At 45.9% G+C, this 13608-nt stretch overlaps 1 protein-coding gene across 1 annotated transcript in view; it reads right to left on the bottom strand.

Moving 5' to 3' along the window:
* C1QTNF12 (C1q and TNF related 12) overlaps positions 1-423 on the bottom strand; it is a 30894-nt gene extending 30471 nt beyond the window's left edge. The window contains exon 1 of the mRNA XM_087701983.1: positions 223-423. Coding sequence (XP_087558109.1) covers positions 223-423 — 201 coding nt within the window. The remainder of the gene's footprint in view (positions 1-222) is intronic.
* Between the last annotated feature and the right edge of the window lie 13185 nt (positions 424-13608).

The following is a 13608-nucleotide window of genomic DNA, read 5'->3' on the forward strand; positions in this document are numbered from 1 at the left end:
ATCCTCCCCCTATCGCCAGAGTGAATGTCATCAAACCAGCCGTCCCAATGTCATCCCAAAACCATGGCTCCATTTGGCTGGTGTGGCTATCTTTTTTAGGAGGATTAGAAAAGTCTTGGGAATCCCAACCCCTTGTCTCATCAAATTTGGGGGAGGGAGGGGGCATGCAATTTGGGAAAAGCGAATCCACCCCAATTTGCTTGGATTCCCAAACTCCCTTACCTTGGCGTGTCCATTCAATTCTTCGCTGTTGGACAGAGTGGTGTTGGGAAGGGCCCCTGTGTATTGGTTCGGATCCTTGGGTTTCTTCCGTGGCTCTCTCTTGGCCGCCGTCACCCGTGGGAAACTTGGGGATTCCTGGCAGATCAGCATCGCCAGCACCAACCAGCCCCAGTAACGTCGCCTCTCTTTGGGAGACATCATCATCATCATCTCCAAGCCAGAGGAGAAGCGACCGTCTTTCAAGACGGAAATCAGAAATGGGTCAGACTTGGGAATGCTGCGTTGGTCTCTTCTTCCGTAAACTGGCTCGGCTCCTAATCACCCCGAGAGAATCCCATTCGCAAGCAACACAGAATCATCGCCAGCCGTTTTTCTGTCTTCAGATAGATGGCCTGCTTAAACCACCGGCCCACATTGAAGAGTCACTCCCCTCTGCCAGCAGCCTTCTCAAAACAAAAAAAACTTGAGCTCTTCCCTGCCAACCTCAAACCGGCATCCCCCTTGTCATTCCTCGTCTTCTTCCCCTTTTGGGCCAAAAAAAAAAATATGTCCGAAGTGTCAAAAGTTGCAAGAACCCCTTCGAAACCCAAAGGTGAAGAATCAGGTGCAGGAGGTGGGGAAGGGGGAATCTGGACTCCCGTTCGTCTTTTTGACGTCACGCCTGCAGATGTCCAAAGCTGTCTGCTCAAATCTACCCATATATCAGAAATTTGGCAGAGTTGCTTGCTTTACCGATGATTTAAAAAAAAAGAAAAATCGCATTTCTGCATGGGCCAGGTCCCTGATCTTAAAAACTCCACAATTTCCCACTTATCAAAGAAAAGAAAAAAAGCAAGAAAAAAAAACCTCAAATCCTTCCTGAATTTTTCTGCCCCCTAAGATACAACCTGACAACCATCGCTTTCTCCTTCCACCAACTTTTCTCCTGAATCTTCTCTCTCTCCCTGTCCCCCCACCACCACCAAGAGGAATGTCCCACTGCCCCTGTCTCTTAAGCGGAGCCTTTGGCAAGGCAGGTTCTCCAAATCTCCAGCTCCTTGTGTCTTTGCCTGCCAGCTGCAGGCTGGCAGAAACCTCCCTGGAGTAATACCTCCCCGTGAATAAATACAATTTTTCTGCGGGAGAGTTTTGCATCAACTTGAAAGGAAGGGGAGTGAAAAAGAGGAGAAGGAGAGGAGGGGGGAGGAAGGGAGGGTAATTTGTATGGAGAGGGAGGAACCACATTCTAAAGAGCTGTCGAGGCTGGTCTCTTTGCATTCCTATTAAGGGGAGACTGTCGGGAGAAGCAGGCTCTTCCCCTCCTTTGCCAAAGACGTTTAAATCAGAAATAAACTTCTTTCCCCTGACTGTGTCTTGTTTAGCCTTTTGCAGATCCTCTTTCTTTTCCATCTCGCAAAATTGTCTCTATTTAGCCGAGGCAGATATATATATATATATTACGTACCTGTTGGACTTACAAACCATGGCTTCTTGCTTTTACAGGTGCTCCTGTTGCATTTACAGGATCGTAAAATGCAACGCAGCCTCCGGTTTTCATCCTTGGAGAGGACCCCACCAGCAAAAGGTAGGCTAGGCTGGCGAAAAGCCCCACAGCGGGTTTCCCAGCCAAGAAAGTACTTGAACCTGGAAGTCTGCAATCTTAGCCTTTTGCCCTAAGCCCTGATTCACATCAGCAATCCAGTGCTGTTGTCCTTCATCTTACAGCATGTAGGTAATAATATTGAAGGCTTCCAGGCTAAGAGCCAACAATTTATTTCTTGGGGAAGTTAGTCAACGATTGGAAAGCCCCACTATCAAGGTAAGCTAGGCTGGCAAAAAGCCCCACAGCGGGTTTCCCAGCCAAGGAAACACTTAAACCTAGATGACTGCAATCTTAGCCTTTTGCCCTAAGCCCTGATTCACACCAGCAATCCAGTGCTGTTGTCCTTCATCTTACAGCTTGGATGTCTGCAACCTTAGTGTCATGTTCCGGCGTTCACATTGAATACAAACAGAGAGTCAGTTTGTTTGGCGAAAAACTTTATCTCTATCTAATATTACGTGATAACCAGCACTAAATGACAATGATACAAAGGTAAGCAAATCCAAGTCAGTTCTAACCAAGTTAACATCATCACTCATGTATATACCATTACCCCACCCAGCTCCACCCACAACTCCACCCAGATGACACCCACCCACCATCACCAATCACCATGACCCACACCCTCAGCCACACCCCCACTCACTATCATCATAGCCTCCTTCCTGGGTAGCCGCATCCAAGCAGAAGAGTTACGTCAGAGTAAGCAGTTGCACCCAAGTAGAATAGTTACTTCCGAGGAGGCAGTTGCACCCTAGTAGAAGAGTTACTCTGTGAGGGAAGCCTTGCAGAGCCACATGCAGCTACAGGCTCAGCCGACATCAGAGAGTCAACATCAACGTGGCAGTGTTGGTGGTGTGTAAGCATCGCTGAGCGGGCGTGGCGATGGACGGGATCCCTCCTGAATGACAGCCCAAGGGCTGACATGCCGCCCTCCTACCACTGGAGAGGACTCTGGAAGACAAAAGGCGCTATTAGCGGTATCCTCTATAGATTTATCAGAGTAGCGACGGTGGAACAGGCAATCAGGCATGGTGCGCACACCTCAGATGACCTCACCCACGATGCGTCTGTAAACGGGTATCCCTTCCAAACTACTAAATACTGTAAAGTACCATGACGGCGATGGGAATCTACTATCTGTTCGATTTCATAATGGCATTCACCATCAACCTGCACCGGAGACGGTGGTGTTGGAAGATTACGCAGCCCAGTGGTGGTCACTGGTTTGAGTAAACTACTGTGAAACACCGGGTGGGTTTTCCCCAACAGGGGAGGCAGCTTTAGTTCCATCGTGACGGGATTAATTACTCTGACGATTGGGAATGGACCTATGAACTTGGGACCCAGCTTACGGCAGGGCACTTTAAGGCATATATACTTGGTAGATAAAAATACCTTATCCCCGACCCGAAACGTTGGTTGTGGACTGCGTTTCTTGTTGGCATGTGTCTTGTACGTGTCTGCTGCTACCCGTAATGCTTTTCGGACATTTTCCCACACTGGATGCATGTAGTCTATCCATTCCTTTATGGTTCCGTGATCAGCAGTGGCTTGAGGACATTCAGATATAGCCATGAAATCAAACCCATTCACAATACAGTAGGGGGTATACCCAGTACTACTATGTACCGCATTGTTACATGCAACTTCAGCAAATGGCAATAGACGCGCCCAGTCAGTTTGCTGGTAATAGCAGTAGACTTATATACCGCTTCATAGGGCTTTCAGCCCTCTCTAAGCGGTTTACAGAGAGTCAGCATATTGCCCCCAACAATCTGGGTCCTCATTTTACCCACCTCGGAAGGATGGAAGGCTGAGTCAACCCTGAGCCGGTGAGATTTGAACCGCTGAACTGCTGATCTAGCAGTAGCCTGCAGTGCTGCATTTAACCACTGCGCCATCTTGGCTCTTAGTGCACATAACAACGGTGATACCTTTCCACTGCAGCATTAGCCCTCTCTGCTGTGCCATTGGTAGCCAGATGGAACGCAGAACTCAAACCCTGAGAGGACCCCACCCTCCTCAGGAAGCTGCACCAAAATTGAGCAGTAAACTGTACCCCACGATCTGAAATTATGCATTTAGGTACACCATGCAAATGGTAACTATGTACTAGGAATAGTTTGGCCAATTTTTTAGCTGACGGGAGCCCTGGATAGGCAATGAAATGAGCCTGTTTCGAGAACAAATCAACTACCGTCCAGATAACAGTATTCCCCCTGTTCTCCGGCATCTCCACAATGAAATCCATCGCTATGTCTTCCCAGGACCGAGTGGGCTTTGCTACTTTGCCCATTGCTTCCAGACTAAGAGGCAATAACTCACTCGTATTTCTTGGTTGAAGCTACTCAATGAGGTATTAAAGCTTGCAAGGTAAAGTCCATCCACATATCCACCGGAAAAGCATTCCGTCTGGCTGATGAAGCACCACTGTGGTAGGGAGTAAGCAAGAATGAGAGCATTCGTAGAAAGCTATGCAGGTACTCCTTGACTTACAACCAAAGTTACGACGGTGGTAAAAAAAAGTGACTTAGGACCAGTTTCCACATTTAGGACTGCTCCAGCATCCCCATAGTCATGTGATCAAAATCCGGGCGCTTGGAAACGGGAATATATTTGTGACGGTTGCAAAAGAGGTCATAAAACGAGGCACTAAACAACTGCCTCACTTAGCAACTGACATTTTGGGCTCAGTTGTGGTAAGTCAAGGACTTACCTGTACTTTAAAACAGAGACATCACCCTGCCAACAAAAGGGTGTCTAGTCAAGGCGATGGTTTTCCCAGCTGCAATGGATGGCTGTGAAGGTTGGAGCATAAGGAAGGCTGAGCGCCAAAGAATGGAGGCCTTTGAACTCTGGTGCTGGAGAAGAAGACTCCTGCATTGAGTCCCTTGGATTGCAAGGCCATCCAACCGGTCAGTCCTAGAGGAGATCAACCCTGACTGCTCTTTAGAAGGCCAGATACTGAAGAGGAAACTCAGATACTTTGGCCACCTAATGAGAAGGAAGAAGGACTCCCTGGAGAAGAGCCTCATGCTGGGAACAATGGAGGGCAAGAGAAGGGAACGACAGAGAATGAGGTGGCTGGATGGAGTCATTGAAGCAGTCGGCGTGAGCTTCAATGGACTCCAGAGGATGGGAGAGGACAGGAAGGCCTGGAGGAACATTGTCAATGGGGTCACGATGGGTCGACTAACAACAACAATAATCTATCTCTCTATCTCTCTATCTCTCTATCTCTCTATCTCTCTATCTCTCTATCTCTCTATCATCTATCTATCTTGCGAGTCCCTTGGACTGCAAGGCCATCCAACTGGTCAGTCCTAGAGGAGATCCACCCTGACTGCTCTTTAGAAGGCCAGATCCTGAAGAGGAAACTCAAAGGCTTTGACCACCTAATGAGAAGGAAGAAGGACTCCCTGGAGAAGAGCCTCATGCTGGGAACGATGGAGGGCAAAAGAAGAAGGGGACGGCAGAGAAGGAGGTGGCTGGATGGAGTCATAAAAGCAATCGGTGTGAGCTTAAATGGACTCCTGAGGATGGTAGAGGACAGGAAGGCCCAGAGGAACACGGTCTATGGGGTCGCGATGGGTCGGACACAACTTTGCAACTAACAACAACCTGTGCTTTAAATTAGTATTTCCCCCCAATGTGGGCAGCCCAATAAATCTTAGTATCTTGATACTCCAAATACATCTTGAAGTCCAGTGGCTTCCCCATCACTGTAGGCTGTGGTCTCCCTCTGTTTTTTTCCTCACCTTGTAGAAAACCATTCCAGCAAATGCTGTCGGATAAAAACCAAAGCTGGTACATGTATGGTCCTCAACTTACAACAGTTCATGGACCATTCAGTGTTACAACGGGAGCTCACTCGATTAGGTGGCGCTAGGGATTAGAACCGCCGAATTGCCGACTTTTTTGATCGACAAGCTCAGCGTCCCTCTTACTTAGAAAGCCAGGCCTAAACCGTGGTAGTTCCTTCACTGCAATTCAAGAGCAAAATCAGAGATTCGTAGACTTAAAAATATTTAAGGGGCTGAGGAAAGGGAATATTAAGTGTAAAAAACATACCGAAAAATCCTCTTTTTCTTGGCTGCTACCAATCATCTGGCAGTTTATCACCTAGGCAACGCTGCAAACTTTCATCCTTAGCCAGAGTTGTAGCATGCTGGCTTGTATATTTTAATTATTTATCAAGTCTTTAGTTAATTGGCTGCTTTTATCAACACATTTTTTTTTAAAGCCTCAGGATTACCACTAATTGCGTTTTGCTGTTAAGTGGGCTGGTTTTAATTAGCATGTTGCATTTTTTTTAAAAAAATAATTGTAAAGATTTGTGTTTACTGCTGGCCTCCGATGTTATTTCATTGCCTTTTACATCGTTTGCTTGCAACAGCCGAGTCGAAAGTAATTCGATCTGTTTCTTCCTTGTTTAGATTAACAGAGTTGGAAGGGACCTTGTAGGTCATCTAGTCCAACCCCCCGGTAAGGTAGGAGACCCTACACCATTTCTGACAGAGGGCAGTCCAATCTCTTCTTGAAAGCCTCCAGGGATGAAGCTCCCACAACTTCTGAAGGCAACTTCTGTTCCATGGGGTGATTGCTCTCACTGTAAGATTTTTTTCCCCTTATTTCCAGGTTGAATCTCTCCTTGGTCAGTTTCCATCCATTATTCCTTGTCTGGCCTTCGGGTGCTTTGGAGAACAGCTTGACTCCCTCTTCTTTGGGGCAGCCCCTGAGATATTGGAAGACTGCTATCATGTCCCCCCCTAATCCATCTTTTCATTCAACTAGACATACCCAGTTCCTGCAACCGTTCTTCATATGTTTTAGCCTCCAGTCCCTTAATCCTCTTGGTTGATCTTCTCTGCCCTCTTTCTAGAGTCTCAGTATCTTTTTTATAGTGTGATGACAAAAACTGGATGCAGTACTCTTACTAAGGCCTTACTAAGGCTTTACAGAGGTTGCATACTTGATTTCAGAAATCTCCAAAGATTGGATTATTCACTCATGCAGTTCTCGTGTACAAGTATGTCTGTCTCTTGGTCTTTTCAAGCATCTCCCACATAAGTGTCTAGATTCATAGGGTTTGAGTTTATGACAATCTGCCATAACATCCCGTGTGTTAAATGACTACTTTTACTTCAACGGCAATAACACAAGGGCTATCCATAGACACAAACTAAATGTCATCCGCTCTAATCTTGATTGCAGGAAAAACGATTTCAGCAATAGAGTAGTGTGGAACACCCTACCTGATCCTGTTGTTAGTTCCTCTAACCCCTCCATACCTTTGAACTTAAGCTGTCTACCGTGAACCTTACACATTTCTTAAGAGGTCCCTAACGGGGCGTGCCTAAGCGCACCAGCATGCCTACCGTCCCTGTCCGGTTCACCAACAAACGCGCTCTCGACAAAAGCGCGTCGACAAAACCGCAAGGTCGAAATCGGCTGACGAATGTGCGAAGAAGCGCGCCAACAACAGCGCGCCAATAAAAGCACGCCTTCAACAAACAACTAACAACCTAATAACCCTAACCCTGAACCTAACCCTAAACCTAACCCTTACCTTAACTTAAATCGCGCTTTTGTGGGTGCGCTTTTGTCGGCGCGTTTATGACATCACGGTTTTCTCGCCACGGTTTCGTTGGCGTGCTTTTGTTGTGCGCGCATTTGTCGGGTCACGCCCTGTCCTATTGTCCCCATTGATATGTATTCTTTTTATGTGTTGATGGCTATGTTTTGGTTATTTATAGCCATTTATTTGTGCCATTTTTTTCACGTCTTTTCCTACTCGTTGACTAAAATAAGTACAATAAATAAATAAATAGATTTCATCTTCCATTCTATCAAGGCCTGTTCAGAAGATGGTTTCGAGAGGTTTTCATTTTGCGGGTTTTGCCGGCAGAATAGAGCTATCTGAAGCTAGGGGGAAAAAAGGGGGGGGAAATGGCAAACTACGACATCTTTATTTTAAAAATAAAATGGTTTTTTTTCCCAATTGGAAGAGGAGGGCCTGTTTGGCACCGTCTCCCGTGTTTTGCGATGTTGTGCGCTCAATCCGAAGGGGGTGGGGGAGGGAGAAGAGGATAAGCAAGGAAGCCAGGAAAAACCAAGTGAGAAAACAAGAGTAGAACGCAACCACAAGAAAAGATTCGCCTTCGCCAAGCTCTGCAAAAACTGTCTGGGTTGCTGAGCTGCCATATGACAGATTGTCCTATTAACATGTCATCAAGTGATCGTTCCCCCCCACCACACTCCCCTCCCAGATTCGCAGCCTGTCTGCAGCTAACCCCGAATGGGGCTCGAGACGCCAAAGCAAGTTAAATATTATTAACAAAGAATGGTTGCCAGCATAGTTTGCGAGGAATGCAAGATAGTTTTTTATTTTTGGGGAAGGGGAGGGGAAGAGAAGGGGAAAAAAAGATACGGCGTGAAGGAGAGATGGGCTGTTTTAACTTATTTCGTCGTTCGAGGAAGATTCTGTCTCTTTTAAAGTGGCTCCTGGAGTTTTGGGTCAATGCAATCGATGTGGTTTTTTTGGGTCAATGCAATCGATGTGGTTTTTTTAAACCGACAAGCTTGATTTTGAATGGATTGAATGGATACCCCCGTTTCCCCGAAAATAAGACCTCCCCAGATAATAAGAGCAATCCGGCTCATTTGAAGATTTCAACGATACGCCTATAACAACAATGGTGTTGTTCTCAATGATGAAAAGAGTAAGGTTCTACATTTAGGCAAGAAAAACAAAATGCACAGGTACACTATATGTGGTACCTTGCTCAATAGTAATAACTGTGAGAAGGGATCTTGGAGTCCTAGTGGACAACATTTAAACATGAGCCAGCCGTGTGCAGCAGCTGCCAAAAAAGCCAACACAGTTCTAGGCTGCATCAACAGAGGGATAGAATCAAGATCATGTGAAGTGTTGATACCACTTTATAAGGCCTTGGGAAGGCCACACTTGGAATACGGCATCCAGTTTTGGTCGCCACGATGTAGAAAAGATGTGGAGACTCTGGAAAGAGTGCAGAGAAGAGCAGCAAAGAGAATTAGGGGACTGGAGGCTAAAACATATGAAAAACGGTTGCAGGAACTGGGTATGTCTAGTTTGATAAAAAGGATTAGGGGAGACATGATAGCAGTGTTCCAATATCTCAGGGGTTGCTCCAAAGAAGAGGAAGTCAAGCTATTCTCCAAAGCACCTGAGGTTAGAAAAAGAAGCAATGGGTGGAAACTAATCAAGGAGAGAAGCAACTTAGAACTGAGGAGAAATTTCCTGACAGTTAGAACAATTAACCAGGGGAACAACTTGCCTCCAGAAGTTGTGAAGTTCCAACACTGGAAGTTTTTAAGAAGATGTTGGATAACCATTTGTCTGAAATGGTATAGGGTTTCTTGTCTAGGCAGGGGGTTGGACTAGACGACCTCCAAGGTCCCTTCCAACTCTGTTATTCTACTCTATTCTAACAGAAAAAGAAAGGGAGGGAGGAGAGGAAGGTGGAAGGGAGAGAAAGAGAAGGAGAGAGGGTAGGAAGGGGAAGAGGAAGAATAGGAGTAGGGGAGAAGGAAGGGAAGAAGGAAAGAGAAGGAAGGAAGTAGAGGAGGTAGAAAAGAAAGGGAAAAAATGTTGTTAAAACAGGTGGATGGGATGGTAAATAAAGCAACCCAAACTGTATATAACAACCTTTTAAAAGGAATATCAAATATATAAGGACAAATGTAAAGAATAACTGTGAATGTATAACTATAATTGTATGTAAGAGAATAAATAATAACTTTTTTTTTTAAAAAAGCCCATCTTTGAAAATAATGCAACACGGCAGCAGCCACGAGGTGACCACATTCGCCACACCTCAAAAATAATTAAGGCCAAGCGCTTATTTCGGGAGTCAAAAGAAAATAAGACCCCATCTTATTTTCGGGCATACCACTCTAGTCGGAGATGCCCTCGCCCGTCTTCTCTCAGAATTATTTCTGTAAATTGATGTCTTAATCCCGGGGCCAGAAATAGAGCAAGCATCTGGTTAGCAATTGGATAGACCACCAGGAAATTCCCCAGGTTGCATTCACATGGTCACCCATGGAATTTTTCCTGAAAAGTTTTCACTTTTCCTGAAAACGTGATTTTTAAAGACTGGTTTTCCCTCGCATTTGTCCTTTTTTTGGGGGGGGGATGGCAGCTTTCAAATTCTGGGCCTGCAAGATTAGGGTTCCTCTAGGTGGGTCCCCCCCCCCTTATTTTACAGACCAGAAACTAGAGAGGATGTGTAACCAAGATATGACTCAATTCATCCCCAATAAAACAACTTAAGACGAGAACATGGCTTATCTGCTATTTGTCTGAACGTTGGTGACGTAGCGACACCTGCTGGTTAAACGATGACATTACCGAAGAAATTACCTGTATCCAATGTGTATTAGCCAGGTGAAGGGTGGCACATGTAGGGAAAGAAGCAAAGGTGAAATCCTGCCGGTTCGGCAGAACTGGTCGGGACGATTGTCCTTGGTTCGGCGAACCGGTAGGTGCTGAGCAATCGTCAGGAGCTTTTTTTTTCCCCTTCACTTTTTAAAGCATTTTTTGTTTCCTGCCTATTCGCCGGAATCGGTAGGAAAAAAAATGCTTTGGGCCACACCCACCCGGTCACATGACACCCTCCACACACATCAAGCCACGCCCACAGAACCAGTGGCAAAAAAAAAAAAGATTTCACCATTGGAAAGAAGTCACTGGTTCTCTATATCTCGGGGTCATTTGTTCATCTTTTTCTCCCCCCACCCCTCTTATTTCAATCAAGTTGCAACCAGGCCTAAGAATCTAAGCTCTTTCTAAAAAAAAAAAAAAATCTAAAGCAGAAGCATCTGTTGATACAACAATGAGTAGGTGGCCCACACAGAGTCCTCCGGGATTGAGCAGCCTAGAAATGTAACAAATAAATCAATAAATGAATAAATAGCTCCGTTTCAAAAGACCTTCCGAGTCAGACGTCCTTCGTGAAAAATGGTCCTTCGTCCCGTGTAACTTCTTAGTTTAGTTTTCTTTATTGTCATGGCACCCTTGTGCAACAAAATTAAATGCGATCTTCAGTGTACGACGACAGCTTGCGGTCGTTAAGGAATCATGCAGTCCTTCAGCGCAACATCAGGGGGCGGCTGCATTTCCTCCTTGACTTGATTGATTGGAAGCTGGCCGTGAAGATCGCAAGGGGTGAGGGATGTGACTATGGGAAGCGGTGACCATTGTGAAGGCGGGCCAGTTGCCAAGCACCGCAATCAACATCCTGTGACCGTAGGGACAATTGCGACAACTTCAAGGACCGGCCATCTTGTTTAGCCCTGTTGCAACTTCGAATGGTTGCTGAGCAAGAAGTCACTACGTGAGGACTACTTCTTGGCAGCAAGAGCGTGAGTTGCCCCACCTTCTCCTGGCGCCTGTTTCAACTTCCTAGTGTGGTACACTAGACTTCTAAGAGTCTACACAGATTCTTCTTCCAAGCACTGAGTTGCTTCAACCATATTCAAATCTGCCCCAAACTAGTGGAACTCTGCTGTTACTTGTCCCCAGAATCCAATACTTGGAAGCTTCTGGACATCGACTTTCCATATCTACATCTATCATGTCCCTGCAAAATAATACCCATCCCACTTAAATGAATCCCACTTATTTGGCTTGCAACATCTTGCAAAGAGTCAGAAGTTCTGTTCGGTCCCAATTCCCCCTCTACAATCTCTGTTGTTGCCTTTTAAAGCCCTACATGGTTTAGGACCTGGCCTCCTGCCACTTACCTCCCAACGACCAACAAGATCGCACAGGTTGGGCCTCCTTCGGGTGCCGTCGACTGGACAATGCCGGCTGGCGGCCCCCTCGGGGAGGGCCTTCTCTGTAGCTGTGCCGGCCCTGTGGAACGAACTACCCGTAGAGATACGGATCCTTACCACTCTCCCGGCCTTCCGCAAAGCCACCAAGACCTGGCTGTTCCGGCAGGCCTGGGGCTGTTGATCAATATCCAACCCCACTTAGACAGAATGGTGTGGAATTTTAATAATCATATCTTTTATCATAAATTTTTAAATGCTTCTTTTACTTTGCCTGTAAGCCGCCCAGAGTCCCAAGGGAGTGGGCGGCATACAAATTTTATTAAATTGAAATTGAATTGAAAATTGTCTAAATAAATATTTATTCTACCCCCAATAGGCCCAACTGGTTCTCTGACTGCTGGCTGAGATCGTAACACACTAGAGAGCAGATATCTCCAATTTAGAGCAGAGGTATGTCCGATTTTGAGACCTGCCTGACTTCAACTCCCAGAATTCCCCAGCCAGTATAGGGAAGCATGGCTGGCTAGGGAATTCTGGGAGTTGAAGTCAGGCAGGTCTTAAAATTTTGCCAAGGTTGGACACTCCTACAACTAGAGGATTCTTCGGCAATTGACCAACCAAATATTGTTGGATTAAAAATAATAAGGTTTTCCACCTGGTTTAGAACTCATGCAACATTCTCTTCCCCTTCACACACACAAACACACATTCCCTGAAAAATTCTGCTCTTTTGAAGGTGCTATTGAAAGGTAGAGGTTCCCCTCGCACATCTGTGCTAGTCGTTCCCAACTCTGGTGGGCGGTGCTCATCTCCACTTCAAAGCCGAAGAGCCAGCGCTGTCCAAAGACGTCTCCGTGGTCAGGTGGCCGGCATGACTCAACTCCTGAAGACGCACGGAACGCTGTTCTCTTCCCACCAAAGGTGGTTCCTATTTTTCTACTTCCATTTTTTACGTGCTTTCGAACTGCTAGGTTGGCAGAAGCTGGGACAAGTAAAGGGAGCTCCCTCCCCGACGTAGCGCTAGGTATTCGAACCGCCGAACATTCTGATCGACAAGTTCAGCATCTTAGCCACTGAGCCACATCTCTCTAAAAAGTCCACTTTTGGACAGCAGTCCAATTAATTTATTAAGCCGATTTAAGCTAGTGCCTTAATATGGAAGTCGAGCCACCCCACGCAATCGAGCACAAAGTGTGAACTCAAGACAGTGATTTATTCAACAAACTATGGTTAAACAAACCCCAAGCTTAGCTCCATTGATGAACTGAACAGGCCTCTTTTCTCTACCCCTTTTTTTAAAGGTACTAAAGAACGCAATGTATGCTTGTTTGTTTGTTTTTTCAAGTAGAAAGAAATGCCTTTGCATGAATATGTACATTTAAGATCTCGTGACAACCGCAGGCTGCAAAATGTGAACAGAAGGCCAAGCTTTTGAAGAGGAAGAGGAGGAGGAAGATGATCACAAAGTTTCATCAAAAGACAGGGCAGATGGGACACCATCACACAGTCCCTGAAGCATTTCTAAAAATGGAAATACATATTTTAAATCCGCCTCCACCACCGAGTACCCTTCCCCAGTTTGTCCTGGATCCCGGGTTGCCCGGGGACAATGGGCCATGTAGTCCCACATCAGCAACCTGGCACATTGAGAAGGCTTTCTTAAAATGGTTTTCCGTCGTAGTCATCTCTCCCTCTCTCCCATTCATACGCCGACGATAAGGTTTATTTTAACAAATGTCTTGTTTCGCGGACAGAGCTACCGGGGGGGAATGACAATTAAACCACACCTACTGGCAGAAGAATTGGTCAAAAGCAGATGAATTCACTTGTCGCCCAAGTTAGAACACCTTATGGATTTAATTCATCCTTTTTTCGGTGGCGTTTCCCCGGTCAATACTCCCGATAATCATTCCGTAAAAGTTACACTTTTCCAATTTGTTTCAGGAAAAGAAGAAAAAAGCGTGACAAAAATTGGAATA

This window comes from Thamnophis sirtalis, unplaced genomic scaffold (assembly GCF_051295495.1).
Source record: "Thamnophis sirtalis isolate CommonGarterSnake01/CBP01778 unplaced genomic scaffold, rThaSir2_p1.2 scaffold_15, whole genome shotgun sequence".
Lineage (NCBI taxonomy): Eukaryota > Metazoa > Chordata > Lepidosauria > Squamata > Natricidae > Thamnophis > Thamnophis sirtalis.